Consider the following 26,666-nt stretch of genomic DNA (forward strand, 5'->3'; position numbering starts at 1 on the left):
TTATCTAAATTCGAATTCAACTTGATGAGTTAACAGGGACATAAGTTGTTGCATATGGACCATATGAGCTTGTCCCTTAGTCTCACTCATAGGTAAAGTATTACAATTATTTATCTGTTGATATGCATTGAAACAAACTGAAACATAGGTCATCAGTTCGATGATATCGGTCGCACACGATCCTCGAAACTTTAACATTTTGAGACGTTGGTGTGGGCATCTAAAATCATGTGATGGTCCATAGCCATGAATTGGCCTATATTCGTATTTGTATGGGCATCTTTCATCATCTTTATAGTACATATTAAACTGCATATATCCATATGTAATAAATGAGGAAAATATTATTTGACAACACTTTACTAATAGTATACCAACCTTGAACGTGAACATCTGAAGATGAGGACATGCCGATATTATAGATTTTACCGGCTCAAGACAGTGGTGCACATGGACACGTGAAATTACAACGTACAACTCCTTTAGATTAGGCATAAAAGGAAGCCCTTCCCTTAAAAGAATCTGCCAAATTAGTGAACTATCATCAGCACCATCAACCTTATAAATGATATGACAAAATGTAAATAACAAACCAAATACTTATATAATGCTAAAATGCTGGTTTTTAAAATGGAAGGACAGACTAAAATATCACAAAACTAAATGATTTTTCCGTACCTTAGATTTTGAGTATGGGATAGATAATATGAGTTTTTGGAGATGGGAAGATACTGTTGAAGCAAAATTGAATTTTAGACATCCAATTCCAAGACTTGCTATGGCAAGTCTTGGAGCATTCTTGAACCGTAGGGCGCCTGGTTTTGCATCATCGTAAACAACTTCATAAAGATGGGGAGCAGAAATTTCGATAACGGATTTCCTAAAGATGCATTCACGTAACCGAAGAATCTCCAAATCACCGGAGACATGAAGATGAGACGTGAAAGAGGATTCTGTGATATTGAGTTCCCTCAACAAGGGACTAGTTTTGAGGAAATATGAGATGTCTTGACCACTGACTTTCATAGCTGCGAGAGACAGAGCCTTGAGATATTTCATAGGCCTCGTCTCTCGCACCAAATCTTCTAACACAACCGCACGCCTTTCACTCCTAGTCATAGAGTTGAAGTTTAAATCCAATCGCTCAACTTGTCTCGACTGCGCGAATTGGAGCCATTTGGTTATGGTGCTATGTGCTGATTTGCTTGCGTAAATCGAAATTGTGAAGTGTTTAATGAAAGGGGCTTGATGTGATTGAAGAACCGAATTGACCATTTTGACACGGTGGCACTTCTCCGCACGCCATGAGTTGCGATTGATTAAAATATGGTGTTTGTCGTAGAAGTCGAGATTAGGAGTGTGCTTCCACAAATGGCGCCATCGGTGAGAAAGAAGGCCAGTCGCCGCAGCTTGTCTCAAGGGTAGGGAAGACAGTATGGTGTATATGATCTCATCAGGCAACTCACTTATTCTGTCACTCTATATATTAGTATAAAATAAACCACCCAAGTCAACAACACACAATTTAGAATAGTAATCATCAATATTTAGAATCCAACCTCGCTCTTTTTCCTCTTATTGCAGTCGCTTCCATCCATCAATTTGCTGTATACAGAGAGATATTGAGAAAAGAAATACAATACTATGTGGTATAAGGAAAGGTATATGATTCCCATATTTATAGGGATACAATTACTCACCCAAGGAGATACAGAGGTGAAAAGGGAAGGAGAGAGGACGCAGAGGGAGAGATATTGAATTTGAGGAGCGTCAAGGGAGGGTTTTTTTTATTTATACTTTATTCCATTTTAAGCCCATCGATGAACTGGGCTTCCCATGGGTCGACATGTGTCTCCCCTTCATCCTTCCCTCGCACCACACTCACTTTTCAGCCAATCTTCTTCTCGCATGCAAACTGTTTGACGAAATATCTCTATTGTTTTGAACTAGTTTGGGACGGGTTTTCGAATAAGCTTTTAGAGTCTTTCACACTTATTCTGCTATTTGCAGTGAAGTGAATTATAAATACTACTGAATGCTGCAAAATTTTTGCAACTTCTTTTATGAAGATGAGTAAGAATTTAAATAAAAAGGAAATATACGTACATATTTGATAGAATAAGTTAAAAAATATTACCGGTTTATTTTTGGCTTTATCTAAAAAGATAAATAAAATAATAAAATTGGATATTCGTGTTTATTTGCCTCAGTTTATTATTGGCTTTATCCCTGCAGCTCAATGCAGTCAAACTGTTTGTAGAAATGTCGACATAAGAATTTCAACAGCATCACCTAATAAAACTGTGTGTTTATGTAAATAAACCACATTTATAGCTAATTAGTGGATGCTTCAACTCCAAAAACAACAAATTAAACATAAATCCAAAGCATTCTGTTTAAATCTGATAAAAGTAGTATAGGTATGAAGGAAGCGTATTAGTTCTTAATGATTTCATTATACACATTATACCAATATATAATACTAGGAATCCCTATACATGGTAAACCTAATTACCTTAATTACATGATTGCAATCTTCTATCTTTGGTAAGAGAATGATTCTCGAGTATCCTCCGTCTGATATTACGCAATCTTCTCCAACACTCCCCCTCAAGTTAAGCGACAGGATTTCCGATGCTCAACTTGTACAACACTTCTCGAAATAGCCTCGAGTTTACCGCCTTTGTAAGAATATCTGCCAGCTGATCTTCAGATTTGACATACGGCATCTCCACTACCTTCGCCTCAATATTCTCCTTTATGAAGTGTCTGTCCACTTCCACGTGTTTAGTCCGATCATGTTGGACAGGGTTCTCTGAAATGCTAATAGCCGCCTTGTTGTCACAAAACAACTTACACGTTCGAGACGAGTGCAAGTCTAACTCTCACAGAAGTTTTCTCAGCCATAGTACTTCTGTCAGTCCACTCTTAATCCCACGGAATTCATCCTCCGCACTAGATAGTGCGACTACCTTCTGTTTCTTGCTTCTCCATGTTACAAGGTTCCCTCCAACAAAGATCAAGTATCCTGCAGTAGACGTCCTATCATTCGGATTGCCAGCCCAATCTGCGTCAGTAAATCCATGTATTTCTAAGTGTCCATGCTTCTCGAATAGGAGTCCATGTTCTGCTGTTCCCTTCAAGTATCGGACGATCCTTATCGCCGCTTCCCAGTGCTCCTCTTGCGGTGCATGCATGAATTGACTTACTATTCCCACGGCGTAGGCAATGTCTGGCCTTGTGTGAGATAAGTAAATCAATTTCCCAACTAGCCTTTGGTATCTCCCCCTGTCCGCCAGTTTCGCCTTTTCTCTCATCTGCAATCCATGGTTTTGGACCATAGGGGTGTCTACAGGCTTACAGTCTATCATCCCAACTTCTGCCAAAAGGTCGAGTATGTATTTCCTCTGGTTTATGAAGATTCCCTTTTTCGACCTTAGTACTTCTATTCCCAGAAAGTACTTAAGGAGTCCTAGATCCTTTATCTCAAATTCATTGAACAAGTTTTTCCCGAGCTCGGTCATCTCCTCTGTATCATCCCCGGTGATAATCATGTCATCTACATATATAATTAGACAAGTAATTTTACCTTCTTTCTTCTTGATGAATAAGGTGTGGTCAGAGTTGCTCTGTTTGTATCCATACTTCTTCATTACCTCCGTGAACCTTCCAAACCATGCCCTCGGGGATTGCTTGAGTCCGTACAAAGTCTTTTTCAGCTGGCATACCTCTCCAACCTGGAATTCATTAGCAAAACCGGGTGGAGGCTCCATAAACACAGGTTTTGGCAGCTCCCCATGCAAGAAGGCATTGGTCACATCAAATTGATGATGTGGCCAATCTTTGTTGGCAGCAATTGAAAACAACACCTTCACAGTATTAATTTTTGCCACAGGTGAAAATGTCTCATCATAGTCAATACCATAGGTCTGAGTGTATCCTTTTGCCACAAGTCTAGCTTTGTACCTTTCAATCGTGCCGTTCGGCCTTCGCTTTATAGTGAACACCCATCTGCATCCAACGGTCTTCACTCCTTCAGGCAACTTGCCCTTCACCCACGTATTGTTCTTCATTAGTGCCCTCATCTCTGTGTTCATTGCATCCCTCCAATGTTTGTGTTTCATTGCGTCCTCTGCCGACTGTGGAATTTCCTCTTCTTCATACAGTGCGACTTCAAAGGCTCGAGCCATCTTTGCTAAGTTCCCCTGCACGAAGTTGGCTACTCCATAACGGCTCTTTCTGCCAACCTTCTCGGGAGAGTATCTCTTAGGTGGGATTCCTCTTGTAGTTCGATGGGGAAGAGTATACTTTCCCGTGTCACTATCCACAGTGTTGTCTTCTTCCTCTGTACTTATAGAGTTAGGAGAAACTGAATCTTCAAGATGACTCTTGCGGCGGCAATGACAACTGGTTCTGTTAGATCCTCAATCGAAGAGTTTGGAAGTGGCACAACCCAACTTAGATAGTCCGATGAACTATTCGGTTCACTATCCCCTTGACTACTAAGGTGGGTGTGTGACAAACTCATAGTTTAGGATGTTTAGATGGGTGATTAACACATGTTGTTGAATCTTTTGAGGTATAAAGTATATGTTTCACCCACTTTTCAGCTATTTTTTAGAGTTAACAAGTTTGTCGGAGTTTTGATGCAAGAACAGGTCTAAAACGGGCAAAACGGAGCGAACGGGCTGACCACAGAATGTTCGCCCGACCGGGCGAATTTCATATAAAAAACGCCCGGTCGGGCGCAAGCCGAAGAAAACAGAAAGTTCGCCCGATCGGGCGTTGTTCATCCAACAAAACGCCCGACCGGGCGTTTGAAGCCTCATCGCGATTTACCCAGATCGCCCGACCGGGCATATTCCGACTTACAGATCGCCCGACCGGGCGATTTGTCGCTGTTGCCAACTTTGCCTCTTTCTTACTCCGGATATAAAAGGGTTCTCACTCATTTCCAAACCCTAACTCCCACACCACGAATCTTAGCAAGAAAGTAAGGTTTTGAGAGGATTTGAAGTCAAGGAGCTTCCCATTTCCAAGAGATTGGAGGAAGGAGACCCCCCACCATCAATTCCACCATAGGGAGTTCTAGTATCATTTCTATTATGTGTAGCTTTGTTTTCCTTGTTTTTGCTTTTATGTTAGCTTTGACTATGAGTAGCTAAGCTTTTAGTAGGGATTTGGTGAAGTTTGAATGGATTGTATGGATTGAATCTATGGTTGAATGCGTATCTATCTCTTTTGTTGGTTTTGTTGAACCTTGGTCTTTTAATATCTAATTGCTTAGCTACCAATTAGATAAATCTTGTACCTAATTGATGTTATTGAGAAATACAAGATTAGGATAGATGTGTAATCAACAACTCCGTGCATTATATGTAATCGAGAGATGCATAAGCTAGAGAGAGGGCTTGGGTCCGTTGTGCTTTGGAGTCAATCTCGAATTGTATGGACGAGACTCCTACACTAGAGATTGACCCACGTGTTAGATGCACCCGAGAGGGGGTCTAACCGATTATCCCGACTTTCCTAACCGCATTTGAGGCCCAATAGATGAGCATGACCCATAGATGAAATCCTTGATCCATTCTAACGGATCCATTTCCCTATACTTTCCCAATTTGTGTGAAAACCTATCTTTGTTTGTTTGTTTTTCTTAGTTAATTGTCTTACTAGCTTATTTGTTCTTTGATCTTAGTTAAGAAAACCAAAAACCCATTTTATTAGTCTAGATAGTGTTCAAAGTTACATCATAGTATTCAAACCGGCTTTTAGTCTCCGTGGATCGATAATTTAGCTTACCACGTGCTACTTAACTCGTACACTTGCGGGTGACGCTTTTGAATACTAAATTAGCACGAGTCAAGTTTTTGGCGCCGTTGCCGGGGACTATATTTGCTTTTGTGTTTGATATTGTGAAAAGATAGAGAATACTAGTTTAGACATTTTACTTGCTTTAATTATCTAGTTTAGTTTTCTAGTTTAGCTCTATTTTGACTTTGTTTCCTCTCTTGTGTTGTGTAGGTTTTTATGCTCACGCGCTCAAGTCGTTTACCCCTTGAGCCGATTAATTTAGAGATAGAAGCCGCCAATAGAAGAAGAGGAGGACGAAGGAGAAGAGCAAGAGCTCAACATCAAGTTGAGCCAATGGAAAATCCACATGGGAACAATGAGGGAATTCCCCCTCCACCTCCACCTCCATTAAATCAAGACCAAATCATTCTCCAACTACAACAAGAAATGGCGGAGATGAGAAGGGAAAGAGAGGAGGAAAGGAGGCGAGAGGCTCCGGTTAGAGATGCATTTGGGAACGTCAATATCCCACATCCACCCTATGATACAAGGGTGAATGCCAACAATTTTGAGTTGAAGACAGGATTGATTCAATTTGTGGAGCAACGTGTTTTCTCGGGAAGGCCCACGGAGGATCCTAATAGGCACTTATCTAAATTCTTAGAGATTGCCAATACAACTAAGCTTAATGGGGTTCCCGACGATACAATCAAACTTAGGCTATTTCCATTCTCATTGTCGGGATATGCTAGAGATTGGTTTGATAACCTTGAGCCGGGCTCGGTTACAAGTTGGGACGACTTAGCCCAAAAGTTTTTGGATCGATTCTTCCCTCTAAGCTCCACTCTCAACCTCCAAGCAGAGATCTCCCACTTTAAAATGAAGGGCCAAGAGTCTATGTTCGAGGCTTGGGAGAGATTCAACGCCTTGCTAAAGAAATGCCCCAACCATGGGTTATCTCCGGGCCATCAAGTGAGCCTCTTCTACAATGGATGCTCGGAGTTTATCAAGAGTCAATTAGACTTTGGTTCGGGGGGTTCATTCTTGGACAAGGGGGTCGAGGAGTGCAAGAAGATGCTTCAAAGGCTTGCCTATACTAGCAAGGGTTGGAGCTCGGGCCGAGATAGTTCAATGCCGGTGGCTTCGGTTGTGGATTCGGATGCATTCAATCTTCTCAACCAACAAATGATGTTGTTGAATCAAAAGGTGGATGGCCTTAGTTTGGGAGTGGCACCTATGGGAGAGCCTTTACATACCGTGGAAGATGTCAATTATGTGCATCAAGGAGGGAATCAAAGGAACTTCTACAACTATCGCCCTAACAATGGGGGTGGTAATTACCAAGGCTATCGCTCACCCTTCAATGCACATCCAAACCTTTCTTATGGCAATCCAAACAATGCTATCCAACCACCTCCACCACCTCGTTTCCCTACACCTAGTGGGTCGACAAGTGGGGCCGCTAATGTGCCCACCAATTCTAAACCTTCAAGTGATGATGTCACCCATGAGCTTCTAAAAGCTCTAATGGAGAAGACCGATGGAATCATGACACAATCTACTAAGAGAATTGATAAGGTTGAGACGGCGGTAGTGGAGGTCACCACGAGAATGGGGGCTTTGGAGCATCAAATGAGTCAAATTGCCCAAGCCGTGGGCCAACTTCATCAACCGGGGCAATTCCCAAGCAACACCATTCCTAACCCAAAGGATTGCAAGGCTATCAATTTGAGGAGTGGAACAAGCTATAAGAGCCCCCCTATGCCCGAAAAGGAAGCTATTGTGCAACCCGAAGAAGAAGAGACAATAGAAGTGGAGGCATCAACGAAGAGCCCACCAAAAGATCAAGCCGAGACAATAGTTCCTCCTAAGCCCACGGAAGTTAAACTTCCTTTCCCTCAAATGATGCAAAAGAAAAAGAAGGATGAACAATTTTCAAGATTTTTGGATATCTTTAGGAAAGTTCAAATTAACATCCCTCTTGTTGAAGCACTTCAACAAATGCCAAGTTATGCAAAGTTCCTCAAGGATGTGGTATCACAAAAAAGGAAATGGGGGCACTATGAGACGGTCAACTTGACGGAGAGTTGCAGTGCAATTATTCAAAGGAAGTTGCCGGCCAAAATGCAAGATCCGGGAAGCTTCACTATTGAGTGCACTATTGGAAATTGCTTTGTGGGGAATGCCTTGTGCGATCTAGGGGCTAGCATTAATCTTATGCCATTGTCCTTCTTCAACAAGTTGAATATTGGTAAATTGAGATCGACTAGCATTACTTTGCAAATGGCGGATAGATCGGTGGCATATCCCTCGGGCATAGCAGAAGATATATTGGTGAGGGTGAATGAGTTCATATTCCCCGTTGACTTCGTGGTGTTGGACATGGAAGAGGATAGAATTGTACCTCTTATTTTGGGAAGACCGTTCCTTGCCACCGGGAAGGCCATGATCGATGTTTCAAAAGGGGAACTTACACTTCGCCTCAATGATGAGAGCGTGACATTTTCGATATATGAGGCCTTAAAGAGGCATGATGCGGAACCGGGAGGAAGCCTACAACATTGCAATGTTGTGACCGTGATGGATGAGTGTGTTGGAGGAGTGGCACCGACCTCTTACTTGGATGATCAATTAGAGAGATGCATTTCTCATTCCATGTATTCTTCTCATTCTTTTGATGTTTTGGATGCTAACCCCGAGTTGTTGGAATTTGTAGGTGCTTTGGACTCGGCTAAAGAAATCCCTAGATCACTTCGTCCACAATTTCTACCTCTTAGGAGTGGAAGTGAAGATAGCAATAAAGATGGGGAAAACAAGAAGCTTGAGTTGAAGCCACTTCCACTACACTTGCGATATGCCTTTCTTGGAGGGAATGACACTTTTCCGGTAATTGTATCATCTTCTCTCTCTAGTTTCGAGTTGGATAAATTGTTGAGAGTTCTTAGGAAGCATAAGAGAGCCATTGGGTGGTCCATATCGGACATTAAGGGAATAAGCCCAACCGTTTGCATGCATAGAATTCATTTAGACGAGGGGTATAAGCCTAAGGTACAAAACCAAAGGCGACTAAACCCTATTATGCAAGATGTGGTTAGAAAAGAAGTGTTGAAATGGTTAGATGCCGGTATGATATATGCTATATCCGACAGTGAGTGGGTGAGTCCTACTCAAGTGGTGTCTAAAAAGGGGGGCACCACTGTGGTGAAAGGGAAAAATGATGAGTTGATAGCTACTAGAGTGGTGTCCGGGTGGAGAGTTTGCATTGATTATCGCGCTTTAAATTTGGCCACTAGGAAAGATCACTTCCCCCTTCCATTTATTGATCAAATGTTGGATAGGTTAGCCGGACATGAGTATTATTGTTTTCTCGACGGTTATTCGGGATATAACCAAATTTTGATAGCTCCCGAGGATCAACATAAGACGGCTTTTGTGTGTCCTTATGGTGTCTATGCATTTAGGAGAATGTCTTTTGGGCTTTGTAATGCCCCGGCTACTTTTCAGAGATGTATGATGTCCATTTTTCATGATATGGTTGAGAATATTATGGAGGTTTTCATGGATGACTTCTCTGTTTTTGGTATGACATTTGATAGTTGCTTGGATAATCTAACCAAAGTTTTGCAGAGATGTGAGGAGACCAATCTAGTACTCAATTGGGAGAAATGTCATTTTATGGTCCGTGATGGGATCGTGTTGGGACACAAAATTTCAGCCGGAGGACTTGAAGTGGATAGAGCCAAGATAGTTGCCATTGAGCAATTGCCACATCCTTGTAGTGAGAAGGCCGTGAGGAGCTTCCTAGGCCATGCGGGGTTCTATAGGCGTTTCATCAAAGATTTTTCACATATTGCTAGACCCCTTTGCCATTTACTAGCTAAAGATGTAAAATTTGATTTCACTCTTGAATGTGCGCAGGCATTTGAGAAGCTCAAGGCGGCGTTGGTGAGTGCCCCAATCTTGATCTCCCCCGATTGGTCTCAACCTTTCGAGATCATGTGTGATGCAAGTGATGTGGCGGTAGGCTCGGCTTTGGGACAAAAGAGAGACAAGATATTCCGGGTGATATATTATGCTAGTAGGACATTGGATTCGGCTCAAGCTAACTACACCACTACCGAGAAGGAAATGCTTGCGGTGGTCTACTCTTTTGACAAGTTCCGCCCTTACCTAATTGGGGCCAAAACTATTGTCTTTACTGACCATGCCGCCATCCGCCATCTATTTGTTAAGCAAGATGCAAAACCAAGGCTTATAAGGTGGATCTTGCTCCTTCAAGAATTTGATTTGGAAATCCGAGATAGAAAAGGGTGTGAGAATGTGGTGGCGGATCATCTTTCAAGATTGGAGCATGCTAGTGAAGAGGAAAAATTGAAGTTGGTCATCAATGAAGAATTCCCGGATGAGCATTTGTTTTATGTGGCCAAGGGTCAAGTGGCATGGTATGCCAATATTGTGAACTATCTTGTTGCTAAGGTGATTCCCGAAGGACTTGAGGACTATCAAAAGAAGAAGTTCTTCCACGACGTGAAGTTCTATTTTTGGGACGAGCCTTGTCTTTTTAGAAGATGTGCCGACATGGTGATTAGAAGATGTGTCCCTCAAGAGGAGTGGGAGTCCGTTATTATGCATTGCCACACCGCACCTAGTGGGGGGCATTTTGGAGCTAACCGGACTGCTATGAAAGTGCTCCAAAGTGGTCTATTTTGGCCAACCATCACCAAAGACTGCCAGGACTACGTGAGAAGATGCAACGAGTGCCAGAGAATGGGGGGTGTTTCTAAGAAGAAGGAGATGCCATTGACGACAATTGTTGAAGTCGAGTTGTTTGATGTGTGGGGCATTGACTTCATGGGGCCCTTTCCTCCATCTAGTGGGTTCCAATACATTCTACTAGCCGTTGACTATGTATCAAGGTGGGTGGAAGCCATTCCTACCCAAACTAATGATTCAAAGGTGGTGATTAAATTCGTTCAAAAGAACATATTCACGCGATTCGGCGCACCTCGGGCTATCATAAGTGATGGAGGGTCTCATTTTCGCAATAGGTGGCTAGAGGCGGTCTTAGCAAGGCATGGAGTGAAGCATCGGGTGACAACTCCTTATCATCCACAAGCTAATGGTCAAACCGAGTTGGCCAATAGAGAGATCAAACAAATATTGCAAAAGAGTGTCAATGCTAACCGTAGAGATTGGGCTCTCAAGCTTGACGATGCTCTATGGGCGTATAGGACGGCTTACAAGACGCCAATCGGGATGTCACCTTATCAATTGGTCTTTGGGAAATCATGCCATCTCCCGGTTGAATTGAAGCACTCATCATATTGGGCGGTGAGGCAAATGAACATGGACTTCACCAAGGCCGGCAAGGAAAGGAAGCTTCACCTCAATTTACTTGATGAATTTAGGAATGAAGCTTATGCTAATTCCTCAATCTACAAGGAGAGGATGAAGACGTATCACGACAAGATGATTGAGAGGCGTGAATTCCACAAGGGGGATGCCGTGTTGCTTTTCAACCACAAGTTGAGACTCTTTCCGGGCAAGCTAAAATCTAAGTGGTCGGGACCCTTCACTATCAAGGAGGTCATGAGCAATGGCACAATGGAGCTCAAAGGACCCGATGGAAGCACGTTCAAGGCAAATGGTCAAAATCTCAAGAGGTTCTTTACCAAGGAGCAACAAGACGAGGTCTTTGTGGTTGCCTTGATTGAGTAGTGGAGCTTGCAAAGCGTCGGGCAAATGACGTTAAACAATTGCGCTATGGGGGAGGCAACCCCTAGTAGGTAAAATTTATAGCTTTTGTGTTTTTGGTGTGTTTTTATTTTGTTCTTGTTTTTGGTGTGTTTTGTGTGTTTTAAGTGGAACAGGAGATAGGCTTTGATGGGTGAAAAGCGGACAAAAAAACTGGAGAAATGGCGAAATGGACTTGGAATCCAGAAAGTTCGCCCGACCGGGCGTTTTGCAAAGTGCAAATCGCCCGACCGGGCGTTTACAGAAATCGAGATTGTCCAGAAAGTTTGCCCGACCGGGCGTTTTGCAAAGTGCAAATCGCCCGACCGGGCGTTTCCAGAAATCAAGATTGCCCGACCGGGCGATGTACAAAATACGAATCGCCCGACCGGGCGTTTGATGAAATCGGGATTGTCCAGAAAGTTCGCCCGACCGGGCGATTTTCAAAGTGCAAATCGCCCGACCGGGCGATTTCTTCGCTCGATTTAAAGACGCAAACCAGGTCAGTTTTTACACTTTCAAAACCCTACCCCCATTTCTCTCTCGTTCCTCTCTACTCTCTCTCGCCCCTCCACCTTCAAATCTTCCACTTACACTGATTTCACACACATACCATCCTCCCAATCCATCTAATTCAAGGGTTGAACCGATTAATCGGTTGATTTACTCAAGAACAAGCAAAAAGGAGAGAAATCCGTTTTCTATCACTCTAAGCCCGAAAGGTATGATTTTTTTCATTCTTCTCTTACTTATGTCGGTGTTTAGATGATTATTGGTGAATCGAGGGTTGGAAACTAGCATGTCTTTCGTTTGTTTGGAGATTTCTTGACTAATTGCTAGTTAGAGGATGAATTTGGTTTGAATGGTTGCTTTGAGCATGAATTGTGCAATTTCCTTCATGGGTTTGTGGTTATTGAGTGTGGGGAACTAGCATGCTTTGATTTGTTGATGTCTACATAGATGCAATGTTAGATAAGTGATGCATGTTGGTGGAATGTTTGAGTTAAGCATGATTGAGGTTTATTGTTGTGGAAGAGACATTGTGTGACACAATGGGGGGTTGATTCTAGTCTCGATAAATGTATGAATGAGAAGTTCTTTTAGTATAGAGTATGTTTGGGGGAGAGTGTCTACATTAATGCATCTTTGTGGTTTCTTGTCGAATTGATCTAATACTCTCAATTTTTAGGTAGTGAACGATGGCGCCCAACCACTCTGGAGTTAATTTGAATGCCGAAGAGAAGAAGAAATGGGCCGAACTCTCACAACTACCCTACCGGGTAGCTAGATATCCATGCCCTATCACAATCCGACGGTTGGGCATTGAGCAGTGCTTCAATGAGCTATGTGAAGAGGGGCAACTAAATGGGCTCTTCATGGCACAGAGGAACCCCTCCTATCAGAGGCTTACACTGGAGTTCTTGTCTACCCTTGAGGTAATCATGAACAGGAGGGAGATAGTTGCCATCAAGTTTCGTATGTGGAATGCTGAGTACACAGTGACGATGGCACAATTCAAGGAGATCTTTGGATTTTCAGGGGAGGTGTATAGAGAGCCGTTTAACTTCAGTCACAATGCGAATGACTTCTGGAAGGCCATCACTACCGTTGATGACAACTTCGCCGCCAACAGGGCAAAGGGTTCTCTCATTAGGAACCCAGCCTTGCGCTTACTCCAGAAGGCGTGTGTATGTTACCCCTTCGCTCGTCATGAGCATGGGAGTGTGCAGAGAGACGAGCTCTTCCTGTTATGGACTATTTTGCACAAGGAGGCTCCCTTGAATTTGGGCCACTTCATGATCAAACATCTTGAGAGGGCTTCGAAGAAGAAAACCGGCACACTCTGTGTCGGTGCAGTTGTGTCAGTTATTGCACTCCATCTGGGAGTGTCGACGAGGGGCTTGGTCGCCGACATTGGTGACAACTTGATGGACTTCGGCTTTCTGAGAAGAACAAGGCTGGTCGGAGTGGACCAACGAGGGCAGATATATTTGATACAGAGGGCAGCAGATCATTACCCCCTCCCGGACACCGTCAACACCTATGTGAACGGTCCTTTCCACAAGGAAAACTGGAAGATGAAGGCTGCGGTCCACGAACAAGTCACGGCGGTGAATCCGCGGAACTTGCAATTTAGGGATGTGAGCCCGAGCTCGAGTGTTGATGAAGCGCCCCACATGGGCTTTCCCGAGATCGAGATGGGGGACGAGCAGAATGAAGAAGAAAATGAGGAGGAAGGTGAGGATCAACCGACCTACCAAGGGGGAGATGAAGCCGGGACAAGCACGCAGAGGACACGAAGCCGACAAGAGAGACAAGAGGAGGACTACAGCTCGATCAATGAGAGGTTGACACGGATGGAGTTGCGTCAGCAGGAATATTGGGTCCAGAATGAAGCGCGATGGGACCAGTTCGAAACCAACTGGACCCAATTCACTGATTTCAACAATGCACAATGGGCCAACATCAATGCCCGATTCGATGAATTCCGTGGCCAGTGGCAGCATCCGCCTCCTCCTCCGCAGTGAAGGTCCATGGGAGATCCACTCTCTTTCAAACTTATCCTAGCTTTGCTTGGAATAAGTTTGGGGGGTGTCTAGTGGATTCCCTCTTTTACCTCTCTCCCTCTTTATTTGATGATGATACCCCGGCCTGTACCCCTATTCTTTTGATGATATTTGATGATGATATGTGGGCATGTAAACTTATGTGGTTTTGTTTCCTTGTTCCACTTGTGTTTGTGTCTTTGTTTTTCTTTTTAGGTTTGTTTTTCTTGTTTCCTTTTGTGTTGAATTATCTCCCTTGGCTAGGATGATAGTAGGGTTGAGAAAAATTGAAATTTGAACGAGTGTGAGACATGATGGAGGAGTTGCCAATGATGATTTTGTGCAAAAACTTTCGAAAACCTTGTTGATATGGCTAAAGAACATGTGATTTTTCATTTCAAATTGCCTAAAGTGAATTACATGGTGCCTTGTCTTTTGCCAAAATGACCTTGTGAGAATTGAGCCTATATTGTTCCTAAATGTGTGATTTATCTCAAACATGTCGTATGTTTCTAGAACTTGCTCGCGATTTCTTTGAGTCTACATAGTGATCATAGAGATAAGGGAGGACGTTAGGCCATCCTTGTTAGCCAAATTCTACTTTTACCCGTTATCATGTTAATAATCTTTGTTAGCCCACTTTGAGCCAATAACCTTTCCTTTGACAAACCATGGGGTTGGATTTCTTGTGTTCTATTTTTGAAAAATCAAAAGGAAATGAAAGTTTGAAAGGGGGAATTAGCAAATGAAATAGAAGCTTATTGAGGTAGAAAAACAAAAGAAAAAGAAAGAAAGAATAGTGATGTTACCATGCAAAGCATGGAGAAAAAGAAAGAAAAGAAATAGAAAAAAAAAGAGAGAAAAGAAAAGAAAATTGAAAGTGAGAAATAGTTAATAATTGGCATTTATTGGAAAGGGTGTGTGAAGGTTGAAAAAGAGGTGAAGAACAAAAATGGAATGTTGGTAGATGAGAAGAGTCTAGGGAAGCCTAGAACTAGCTAGATTGGGGAAGAAAGTTGGTGAAGTTGAGCAAGATATTGGGAATTAAAGTCACTTTAGCCGAAAATTGCCTCACCTATCCAAAGAGCCTACATTACAACCTATTGAAAAGACCTTTCGGACCTTATATCTTTAATCACACCATAGTAGAGGAGAGTGTAAATTTCGAGCAAGCCTATGGTAAACTATGCATGTTTTGATGATTTGAGAGTTATGTCAAGAGTTTATATACTTTGAGAGTGAGTGAAATTTCTAAAATGCACATTGCATTTTCTCCTTGAGAGGGCAAATTGGCAAGGTTGAGTACATGATAGTAACTTGAAGCTATATTTCATAATACTTTACATGCATCCGAGGCCATTGATACTTGTCGTATTTTATTTCTATTGAGGCAATGATGACACTCCACATCCTTGCATGAGTTTGTATGTCTTGTTTCTTTCTTCTTGTTCGAGGACTAACAAATGTTTAAGTTTGGGGGAGTTGACAAACTCATAGTTTAGGATGTTTAGATGGGTGATTAACACATGTTGTTGAATCTTTTGAGGTATAAAGTATATGTTTCACCCACTTTTCAGCTATTTTTTAGAGTTAACAAGTTTGTCGGAGTTTTGATGCAAGAACAGGTCTAAAACGGGCAAAACGGAGCGAACGGGCTGACCACAGAATGTTCGCCCGACCGGGCGAATTTCATATAAAAAACGCCCGGTCGGGCGCAAGCCGAAGAAAACAGAAAGTTCGCCCGATCGGGCGTTGTTCATCCAACAAAACGCCCGACCGGGCGTTTGAAGCCTCATCGCGATTTACCCAGATCGCCCGACCGGGCATATTCCGACTTACAGATCGCCCGACCGGGCGATTTGTCGCTGTTGCCAACTTTGCCTCTTTCTTACTCCGGATATAAAAGGGTTCTCACTCATTTCCAAACCCTAACTCCCACACCACGAATCTTAGCAAGAAAGTAAGGTTTTGAGAGGATTTGAAGTCAAGGAGCTTCCCATTTCCAAGAGATTGGAGGAAGGAGACCCCCCACCATCAATTCCACCATAGGGAGTTCTAGTATCATTTCTATTATGTGTAGCTTTGTTTTCCTTGTTTTTGCTTTTATGTTAGCTTTGACTATGAGTAGCTAAGCTTTTAGTAGGGATTTGGTGAAGTTTGAATGGATTGTATGGATTGAATCTATGGTTGAATGCGTATCTATCTCTTTTGTTGGTTTTGTTGAACCTTGGTCTTTTAATATCTAATTGCTTAGCTACCAATTAGATAAATCTTGTACCTAATTGATGTTATTGAGAAATACAAGATTAGGATAGATGTGTAATCAACAACTCCGTGCATTATATGTAATCGAGAGATGCATAAGCTAGAGAGAGGGCTTGGGTCCGTTGTGCTTTGGAGTCAATCTCGAATTGTATGGACGAGACTCCTACACTAGAGATTGACCCACGTGTTAGATGCACCCGAGAGGGGGTCTAACCGATTATCCCGACTTTCCTAACCGCATTTGAGGCCCAATAGATGAGCATGACCCATAGATGAAATCCTTGATCCATTCTAACGGATCCATTTCCCTATACTTTCCCAATTTGTGTGAAAACCTATCTTTGTTTGTTTGTTTTTCTTAGTTAATTGTCTTACTAGCTTATTTGTTCTTTGATCTTAGTTAAGAAAACCAAAAACCCATTTTATTAGTCTAGATAGTGTTCAAAGTTACATCATAGTATTCAAACCGGCTTTTAGTCTCCGTGGATCGATAATTTAGCTTACCACGTGCTACTTAACTCGTACACTTGCGGGTGACGCTTTTGAATACTAAATTAGCACGAGTCAGTGTGGTAGAAGACCTCGGTTTCTAGGAAGTCACAATTCATGGTGGTGATGATTTTTTTAGTGTGGGGGTCAAAACATCGGTACCCTTTCTGATTTATCCCATACCCAAGGAAGACACATTTGGTTGCACAAGGCGATAGTTTGGTTCTTTCGTGTTTCGGAATATGGATATAGACGGTGCAGCCGAAGACCTTTGGGGAGAGGTTAAGGTGTTGAGGAATCTTGGTTTTTGTGGACAGGATGTCAAGGGGGGTTCTTTTGTTGAGGATTTTTGTAGGAAGTCGGTTCATGAGATAGACAGAGGTGGCTATGGCTTCGGGCCAGAAATGTTTTGGTACTTTGGATTCGATCATTAGAGCTCGGGTGATTTCAAGGATCGTTCGGTTTTTTCTTTCGGCTACCCCATTTTGTTCTGGAGTGTAGGCACATGATGTTTGGTGGATCATGCCTTTATCTTTGCAAAACTGGGTCATCGAACTGTTAACGAACTCCCTCCCATTATCGGACCTAAGAGTTTGAATGGTGGTATGGAACTGTGTTTGGATCATTTTATAGAAAAGGATAAATTTTTCGACAACCTCAGATTTATGTTTTAAAAAATATATCCATGTCATTCTAGTGCAATCATCCACAAATATCACAAAATATCGAAAATTTCCCCCACCAGTAATTGGTGCAGGGCCCCACACATCAGAATGTATCAAGGAAAAAATGGAATTCATACGAGTGTTTGTGGGTTTAAATGACTGTCTATGGCTCTTGGCCAAAACACATGTTTCACAAGAAAAATCAGTAGGAATTGAAATGTTCGGAAAAAGAAGTTTAAAGTAACCAGAGGAAGGGTGTCCTAGTCTTCGGTGCCACAGCCAAATTTCTTATTTCGTGGATCCGTGAGCCAGCATCGCATTGCCATGTTGAGCTATCTCATCCACATAGTAGAGTCCTTGCCTCTCAGTGCCACGCCCAAGAATCCTCCTCGTCTGAATATCCTGTAATATGCAAAAAATGGGATGCATTAGGAGAGTACAATTCAGGTCTCTAGTCACATGACTAATAGACATCAATCTCTGAGATAATGTAGGAACATGCAAACAGTTTGACAAACGGAGAGTAGGAGATATGACAAACGGAGAGTAGGAGATATATCAATGGTTCCCGACCCAACAACAGTAATTAATTCCCCATTTGCGGTTTTGATGTATGTATCAGTCACTGTCTCATAGCTACTAAAATCATCTCTTTCTGGGGTCATAGTGTCTGTGGCTCCACAATAAAAAATCCACCCTTTATCCTTTGATCTATCATTATTATAGACATGAAATGCAGCGGAAATATTTTCTAGTGGTGCAAAGGGATTTTTTGACACAAAACTACAAGTATTTGGGCCATTTCGAGTTTTAGTCAATGTCTAGGGTGGTAAATGATATTTCACAGAATCTGGGGGCCTAAGCTCAATAGGGTGGGGTTTATTTTCGAAATATACGTTTTTCATGGGGGGAAATTTATATTTAGGAAAAGGGTTAGGGTTTGGTGTTAAACCAAACCCTTTACCTCCATTACCGCCGCCTCCGACGCCTCGCAGCTCCTCCGCCCTCTCGGCGAAATTGCCGACCCCCCTCACGCCGCCGCTGCCGGTCGAAGCTCCCGGTGGTTTCCCTTGGTCAGCTCCGGTCGGTTCTCTATTTCCGGCGGATTGCCCCTTTTCGTTGATGGTGACCGCCATCTTTGCCTGAGCCGCTCGCACCTTCTGCTTCTCCTCCCACCACTCCGGATATCCGGTTAAGAGGAAGCACTCCTCCCGGGTATGTCTCGGTTTCCCGCAGTGAGAACAAACCAATCGGGATCACGTGCAATTGAATTAAAGTTATAGAATTCTAATTCAAATTACTTTTTTGTGAATCTGAGTAATTAATAGTACTGGTATTCTAATCTTTAACTGAATTGAAGTTATACTATTTATTTTTTGTAAATTTAAGTATTTAATAAAGTAGTATAAAATTGTAATCTAATCATAAATTTTCAGCATTGATTTCAACTGAATTTTTTATTTATGCTAAAAAAATCTGAGTCTTTTCTCAGTTCATTCTATATATTAACTAATTAGATGTTTGTAGGAGATAAACTCAATGCCTCCTCTGGGACTCCGACCGGTAGACAATGTAGGTGTGGGATCTCAAAATGACAAGGAGAAGATGAAGGCTTCCAATTTCCCAGTCAACGCCTTCACTATAGGAAAGTGGAAGGTAATATATACAATCCATTTCTTTCAATTATTCTATGATTTTGGAATACAAAAAAATCATCTGTTCTGTTGTTGGCAGAGGGAGTCTACTCGCAAAGGCGACTTGACTGCCAAAATCTACTATGTCAAGAAGAAGTTGGTGTGGGAGTTTCTCAATGGGCCTTTGAAGAGCAAAATGGAAGTTTGTTGATTTGATATCACTGCAATTAAGGCTGCTATGAACCCTAATCAATCCGGAATTCTTCGAAGTTTTATTCTTGTTGAATTTAATCTTAAGTTTCAAGTTTGAACATCCTTTGCTTTCAGTTTTTGGCCTTTATTTTCCCTTTTTTAGAAATTAATATTTGAATAATTATCCATGTTATAATCTTTTTAATCTTGCATGTCAAAGGTGACAAAAGTAATTTATATAAATGTGTTTATTACCTAATTATAATTTACACCCTAAACCTATTATCAAAATCGAGATCAAATTATGGTTGTCATATCTCGGAGTGTTGTTTGAATTTGAGGTTCCGTTTAATACCATGAAATTGGAATTGAGATGAACGCCTCACTTTTCTCAGCATACATTTTGTGAAAAATATGAATACAAAGGAGTGAAAAATAACAATTAATGGAATACAAATCTTACTTTTATTAAAATGAAATAGTTGAATATAAGGTCTATTTATAAAAAATAATGAAAAGTAAAAAAAGATGACACATGTACTGACAGACGGAAAGAGTATCTTTTAATTAATGAACTATCATATCCGAAAATGTGATATCTTTTTTCAAACACACATTTCTAACTACGAGTAACTTTAATTGTGGTTAGGCTCACTCTCAAACTTAAGTAAGCTTATGCTTACTTACATTAATTAAGCATTTATTAAAAGAAAGCCTATTTAATGGCTCCTACTCCCCACTTAAATATTTCCCGCCGTCATTAAAAAGTCCGATAAGTGGATATACAAGTTGAACTACTTATCATCCTCTCTCTCCTGCGCTTTTCACTCTCTGTCAAGAATCAAGTAACCCAAAGCTCTCCTTCGCCTTTCTTCTCTTCAGGAGCTGATCGATCTCCAATTCAGGCATACAATTGCCGGTTCAAGCATGGACGAGAACAATCAAGGCAGCCCTCCCTTTACACCACAAGATCGTGAGGTTTCTCTCTCTCTGTCTCCCTCCCTCTATATATGTATATATACGAGTGTGTATGTGTGTGTGTGTGTGTGTGAGTTCAGGTGAATGAATCATGATTTTTAGGGTTTTTATCATTTGATTTCTGAACATGCTGTGGATGCTGTAGTTTCTATCTAAATTTGGAGCAGGGTTTAATCTTGATTCTTGAATTTAAAGAGAAATGAAGATTTTACGTAGTTAAGTTAATTTAGTGTTTTATTGCCTATGATTTCACACCCTTTTTGAACCTAACAGTCGAAATCAAATTATGATAGGCTTCCAATTTGGGATCTCACATTGATAAGGAAAGGAAGGAGATTTCCATTTTACCAATCACAACCTTTACGGTTGGAAACTGGAAGGTATTATTTATACACAATCCATTTCTTTCAAGTTTCAAACTATGATTATGGAATAATATAGAAAATGATCTGTTGTTGGAAGAGGGAGTCTACTCATGAAGGAAACTTGAATGCCATATTCTTCTATACCTCGAAGAAGGTGTTGTGGGAATTTAAAGAGGTGCCATGGAATTGCAAGATGGAAGTTGCTTGGTCTGATATCACTGCCATTGAGGCTGTTATGAACCCTGATCAACCCGGAATTCTTCGAATTCAGGTCCCATTTCCCACATATTTCATTTTTATGAGCTTTGTGATGGAATTGAATTGAAGTAATTACTATGCAGTTGGCTAAACCTCCTCTCTTCTTCCAAGAAATCCCATCTCCACCAAGGCATCATCCCAACAGGCAGACATATGAATTTGCTGATGGTCAAGCCCTTATTTCGAGGGTCCATGAAGCTATATTCCCTCCTGGAGCACTGGATAAGCATTTCAAGGAGCTCCTCATAAACGATGAGCATTTGGCTGAGCTCAGTGGCATGCCCTTTCCGACCCATGATTCTGTTTTTCCCGAGCCAACATTTGTCGACGGATCATCAAGCGAAGTACAACATTTGTCGCCACCCCCTCCCCTTGCTGATTCACTCATGTCTGCCAGATACCGAGCCAAGTGGAACCCGGGCTGGTCAGATCAATTCAAGTGGGCTAAACCTATTTTTCCCAATGGAGTGCTACTCGTAAAATGTCACGTGTGTTGCTTGAACGAAAAGCGGGGCTTGAGCCCATTTGCGAATGACGGAGCTAAAACGGTGAATCATAAGTCTTTGTTGGCACACGGAGCTAGCAAACTGCACAAAGAATCGGTGGAACTCTTTCCAGACGTCTTGGCTAGCCTTCCCACGAGCGTTGTTCCATTCGAGGGTCCGGCCTCGAACATTCCTACGGCCAGTAGAAAACGCAAAGTTTCTACATTGTATGACTCGTTGTCAAACGACTTTCCATGGGCCTTCTTCCGAAAGAATAGTGCGGACGAAGAGCATGTTATATGCAAGTATAGCGTCTCGTTTGCAGTGAGTGCAAAAAGCAGCTTTGCTGATCAAGGCGGCGCTAGTTTTATACACCAATCCCTGGCCCATCATGAGGACACTACTGACCATAAAAACGCTGTACAAAACGCACCAGGTATAGACATGTAACCTTTGCTTTATCCTCTAGAATATCCCTTGAATCAGGTATAGTAACTATATCTTTATATATATATACTAATCCCAACTATATTATTCTCTTGTAGCATCAAGGAATGCTGTTGTCGTGGGGAATCAAATCGACAACGAGCCAGCATTTGTCGGCGGATCAGAAAGTGAAGCACAACATTTGGAGCAAGATTATGAAACTGTTGATGAGGAGACCTTGGCCGAGGCACTAGCAAGGGAGGCGGACGCAGCGTGTGATGAAGACTTGTGGTCGATGATCGACGAATATATGTCGCAAACTGATCAGGAAGATCATGGCAATGAGCTAGTTGGAGGTGGTTGTTGGAATATAGGAAATATATTGGAGGAGTATTTTAGTTTGGAGGAAATATTTGAGGAGACAATGGATGGAATATGTGGGAAATGTTTTAGGAGAAATTGGTGATGTGGGAAAACAAGGGAACACTCTTTATTTCTCAAATTCTCTCAACCTCTCAACTTTTTCAACTTATACAAAATGTTACAACTCACCCCTATTTATAGGCATCCCAACTCATTCTAGAATTCTCTACTTAATTCTTTTTATATTCTAAATATCTAGAATTTTCTCCTAAAATATCTAGATTATTTTAATGCCTACTAATTCTAGAGAATTCTACATAATATCTATTCTAGAGAATTCTTGATAATATCTAGATATTTATCATATCTAGATAGTTCTACTACAAAATCAAGTTTAATTATTTTATTCCAACACCCCCCCCCTTAAACTTGATTTGTCATTCCGAGCAATGTCCTGATCTTGATAAAGTCTTCATGATTGAGTGGCTTTGTGAAAATATCGGCAACTTGATCCTGCGATTTCACATACTCGACTTGAATCTCTTGATTTGCAATGCATTCTCTGATGTAGTGGTAGCGAGTGTCGATGTGCTTGCTTCGGTTGTGGAATACTGGATTCTTGGAGAGCGCAATGGCCGACTTGTTATCCACACAAATAGTTGTTGGCTCCTTTTGTGGCCACCCGAGCTTCGATAGTAAACTCCTGAGCCAAATTGCATGACAGACACTGAAGGTGGCAGCCACATATTCGGCTTCGCAGGTTGATAATGTGACAATGGGCTGCTTTTTAGACATCCAAGTGAAGGCAGTGTCTCCCATATAGAACACATATCCACTTGTACTCTTTCGGTCATCAGTGTCTCCTACCCAATCACTATCACTGTAGCCAACAAGTCTATAATCATTAGTAGCTTAATATAATAGGCCATAGTCGATCATACCTTTGATATATCAGAGTATTCTCTTCGCTGCCTTGAAGTGGGTAGTGGTTGGATTCTCCATGTAGCGACTTATGAGCCCAGTAGCGTACAATATATCTGGCCTTGTGCAAGTTAAGTACCGTAGGCTTCCAACCAAGCTCTTGTATAGTGTCGGATCCACCTTTTCTCCTTTGTCGTTCTTAGATAGCTTGACTCCGCACTCCACCGGCGTGTTGATTGGCTTGCAATCCTCCATTTTGAATTTCTTCAAAATCTCCTTTGTATAGTGTTCTTGTGTGATGAATACTCCATCTTCAAGTTGCTTCACTTCCACACCGAGGTAGTATGCCATCAGCCCAATGTCCGTCATCTCGAATTCGTCAGTCATGGCCTTCTTGAATTCCTCGAACATGCTTGGATTGTTTCCTGTGAAAATGAGATCATCCACATACAAGCACACTATTAAGACATCATTTCTTTTACTTTTCACATAGAGTGCATGTTCATGTGGGCATTTGGTGAAGCCGTTATCTTCAAGATACTTGTCGATCCTGCTATTCCATGCCCTTGGTGCTTGCTTTAGCCCGTACAAGGCTTTCTTCAACTTTAGAACTTTATCTTCTTGGCCATTCACCACGTAGCCATCAGGTTGCTTGATGTAGACTTCTTTATCAATGAATCCATTCAAGAAAGCCGACTTTACATCCATTTGATAGATCTTCCATCTATTTTGAGCTGCAAGAGAGAGTATTAGTCTAATAGTTTCTAGGCGAGCAACGGGAGCAAATACCTCATCGTAGTCGATTCCGGCTCTTTGGCTATATCCTTTTGCGACGAGTCTTGCTTTATATCTTTCAACTTCACCATTGGAATTCTTCTTAATTTTATATACCCACTTAACTCCAATGGCCTTGTGTCCCTTTGGTAGTGTCACTAACTCCCACGTATCATTCTTCTCTATAGCCTTAATCTCTTCATCCATTGCGACTCGCCAATTTTTACTTTCTGCAGCTTCTTTATAGTTGACTGGTTCACAATTAGCAAATAAGCAGAATAAGGTAAGATCTTCTAACCTTTCAGTGTCGTCATACACTTCAGCCAAATTTCATGCGCGTTGTGTGGCTCTTTCGTTCAAGAAAGATGGCGGCGAGCCTCCAACAGATGTAGCAGGAGATGCAGGTGGAGTTGTTTGTTCTTGTTGCTCCTTTCTTATTTGCTCGTCTATTCTTGGATCTCCAAATGGAGGTATGGAAGTGGTGTCATTGTCCGAGCCGAAATCCCATACTCCTTCTTCATCGAACTCCACGTCTCGGCTAATCATTGTTTTCTGTGAAGTTGGATCATATAGCTTATAGCCTTTAGTGTTAGAGTCGTACCCGATGAAGATGAATGGCTTGCTTTTGTCATCGAGTTTACTCCTCGTTTGATCCGGTATGTGTGCATAGGCTTTGCTCCCGAACACTCTTAAGTGTGCGATCCCTGGTTTTCTTCCGTTCCAAGCTTCTTGAGGAGTCATTCCCCACACACTTCTAGTTGGAGACCGATTAGACAGGTATACAGCGCACGCCACTGCTTCTGCCCATAGCTCCTTGGGCAAATTCTTCGTCTTTAGCATACTCCGAGTCATCTCAACGATAGTCATGTTCTTTCGTTCGGCCACTCCATTCTGCTGGGGGGATCTTGGAACCGTTAATTGCCGCCGAATTCCTCTTTCTTTACAAAATTCTTGAAACTCCCCGGATGTGAATTCTCCACCTCGATCGGTCCTCAATGCTTTGATCTCTAGACCGCTTTCCTTTTCTACGGCAGCCTTGAACCTCTTGAAAGCATCAAATGCTTCTGATTTCTGCTTCAAGAAATATACCCACGTCTTTCTTGAAAAATCATCAATAAATAGGAGGAAATAATTATTTTTACCGAGGGAACTTGGCTTGATTGGTCCACACATGTCTGCATGGATTAACTCCAATGGTTTCTGAGCTCTCGAACTTGACTCCTTTGGGAATGGCTTTCTGAAGTGCTTCCCAACTAAGCATCCTTCACATAGTTGATCGGGGTGCTTGATGGGCGGTAATCCTCGTACCATTTCTTTATTTGATAGCAATTTTAAGCTACCAAAATTCAGGTGCCCAAATCGAAGATGCCACAACCAAGACTTATCTTTGTAGCATGCTTGAAGACACTTCACCACATCATTTTGCACATTTAATAAAAACATTCTATTCTTGGACATTGGTACTTGGGCGATCAAATTATTTTTGTCATCTCTTATTGAAAGGCTATAATCCTCCATATGAATATTATAACCTTTCTCTAAGAGTTGTCCAAGACTCAAAATATTATTTTTCATATTGGGCACGTAATATACGTTAGAAATAAAATCATGAGCTCCATTCTTCAAACGAATTAGTATCTTGCCTTTCCCTTTAACTGGAATTTTAGATTCATCACCAAATGAGACGTTACCACTTACTGATTCATCAAGCTCCACGAACATGCTTCTGTTCCCGCACATATGATTGATCGCTCCTGTGTCGAGGTACCACGTATCATCTTTTCTCCCAGCTTCTCCTTTATAAGCTAGAAGGACACAACCATTTTCTTCATTCGTATTCTCCACGTAATTAGCCTTCTCTTCAACTTTTGATTTTGCATCTCTGCACTCGGAAGCATAGTGTCCATATCTATGACAATTGTAACACTTTATTGAAGATTTATCGTACCTTGACTGTGGGGAACTCCTTCCTCGTCCCTTATTTGGGAACTCCTTTCTTTCTTCATTGTTCGAAAAATATCCTCGTCCACGTCCACGAGCATATCCTCGGCCACGACCGCGCTCTTGTCTTTGTCCGCGACCTCTTCCTTGTCGACCACCACCACTGCCCGAACTTTCTTCTTTCTCCTTTGGGCTCACTTGCAACTTTAAAAGTTGCTCCACAATTTCCTGTTTCTTCTTTTGTTTCTCCTCATATGCTTGTAGCGATCCCAATAAGTGATCGATACTCATTTCCTCTAAATCTTTTGTTTCTTCAATTGTAACTACTATATGCTCAAAATTAGGAGTTAGAGAACGCAATATTTTTTCCATAATTCTAACATCCTCCAATTTTTCACCATTTCTTTTCATTTGATTTGACACCGCCAAGACTCTTGAAAAGTAATCCGAAATTGATTCGGACTCTTTCATATGCAAAGATTCAAATTTTCCTCTTAAAGTTTGGAGCCTTCTTTACTCGATCCGCTCCAATACACGAGATTTGGAGCTTCTTCCACGCTTCTTTGGCGGTGCTTGCACTCGAGATCTTCTCGAAATCGTCGTCCCCTAGAGCTTGGTAGATGAGATAGAGAGCCTTCTTGTCTCTCTTTCTCGCATCTCGCAATCTATCCCTTTGTTGTTGGGATAGAGAGGTCTCATCTTGTGGCTCCTCATAGCCACTCTCCACGATCTCCCAAACGTCATGGGCTCCCAATAACGTCATAGCCAAAATGTTACAACTCACCCCTATTTATAGGCATCCCAACTCATTCTAGAATTCTCTACTTAATTCTTTTTA

At 41.8% G+C, this 26,666-nt stretch overlaps 4 protein-coding genes, 1 long non-coding RNA gene and 1 other non-coding gene across 8 annotated transcripts; 4 read left to right on the forward strand and 2 right to left on the reverse strand.

Annotated features, from left to right (window-relative positions):
- On the reverse strand, positions 1 to 1,982 carry LOC121795352 (F-box/LRR-repeat protein At3g03360-like). Its single transcript, XM_042193878.1, has 4 exons — positions 1,560 to 1,982; positions 679 to 1,479; positions 379 to 522; positions 1 to 309 (listed from the first exon to the last, which is right to left on the reverse strand). Exons 1-4 carry the CDS (start codon positions 1,674 to 1,676, stop codon positions 1 to 3), a joined length of 1,371 nt encoding a protein of 456 aa, XP_042049812.1. The 5' UTR covers positions 1,677 to 1,982.
- Positions 1,983 to 4,796: 2,814 nt separating this feature from the next.
- LOC121794205 lies at positions 4,797 to 11,714 on the forward strand. Of its 3 annotated transcripts, none has more exons than XM_042192269.1 (3): positions 4,797 to 5,091; positions 6,025 to 8,679; positions 9,421 to 11,714. In XM_042192269.1, exons 2-3 carry the CDS (start codon positions 6,031 to 6,033, stop codon positions 11,509 to 11,511), a joined length of 4,740 nt encoding a protein of 1,579 aa, XP_042048203.1. In that variant the 5' UTR covers positions 4,797 to 5,091; positions 6,025 to 6,030; the 3' UTR covers positions 11,512 to 11,714. The 3 variants fall into 3 exon arrangements, with proteins under 3 accessions (XP_042048203.1, XP_042048204.1, XP_042048202.1); XM_042192270.1 differs by having other exon boundaries at positions 9,712 to 11,714; XM_042192268.1 differs by having other exon boundaries at positions 6,025 to 11,714.
- LOC121797550 lies at positions 6,643 to 6,749 on the reverse strand. The gene has a single exon (XR_006049911.1). It is a non-coding gene; the product is annotated as a small nucleolar RNA R71 (small nucleolar RNA).
- A 280-nt stretch (positions 11,715 to 11,994) lies between the features above and the next one.
- Positions 11,995 to 14,257, forward strand: LOC121794207. The gene is made up of 2 exons (XM_042192271.1): positions 11,995 to 12,248; positions 12,716 to 14,257. Exon 2 carries the CDS (start codon positions 12,726 to 12,728, stop codon positions 14,052 to 14,054), a length of 1,329 nt encoding a protein of 442 aa, XP_042048205.1. The 5' UTR covers positions 11,995 to 12,248; positions 12,716 to 12,725; the 3' UTR covers positions 14,055 to 14,257.
- A 4,234-nt stretch (positions 14,258 to 18,491) lies between these two features.
- On the forward strand, positions 18,492 to 19,353 carry LOC121796451. The gene is made up of 3 exons (XR_006049765.1): positions 18,492 to 18,706; positions 19,019 to 19,147; positions 19,226 to 19,353. It is a non-coding gene; the product is annotated as an uncharacterized LOC121796451 (long non-coding RNA).
- Positions 19,354 to 20,636: 1,283 nt separating this feature from the next.
- Positions 20,637 to 22,305, forward strand: LOC121793813. Its single transcript, XM_042191850.1, has 3 exons — positions 20,637 to 20,675; positions 20,758 to 21,839; positions 21,949 to 22,305. The coding sequence occupies exons 2-3, from the start codon at positions 20,996 to 20,998 to the stop codon at positions 22,293 to 22,295; spliced, it is 1,191 nt and encodes a 396-aa protein (XP_042047784.1). The 5' UTR covers positions 20,637 to 20,675; positions 20,758 to 20,995; the 3' UTR covers positions 22,296 to 22,305.
- Positions 22,306 to 26,666: the final 4,361 nt, after the last annotated feature.

The sequence above is a fragment of the Salvia splendens genome, chromosome 3, assembly GCF_004379255.2.
Source record: "Salvia splendens isolate huo1 chromosome 3, SspV2, whole genome shotgun sequence".
In the NCBI taxonomy this organism is placed as follows: domain Eukaryota; kingdom Viridiplantae; phylum Streptophyta; class Magnoliopsida; order Lamiales; family Lamiaceae; genus Salvia; species Salvia splendens.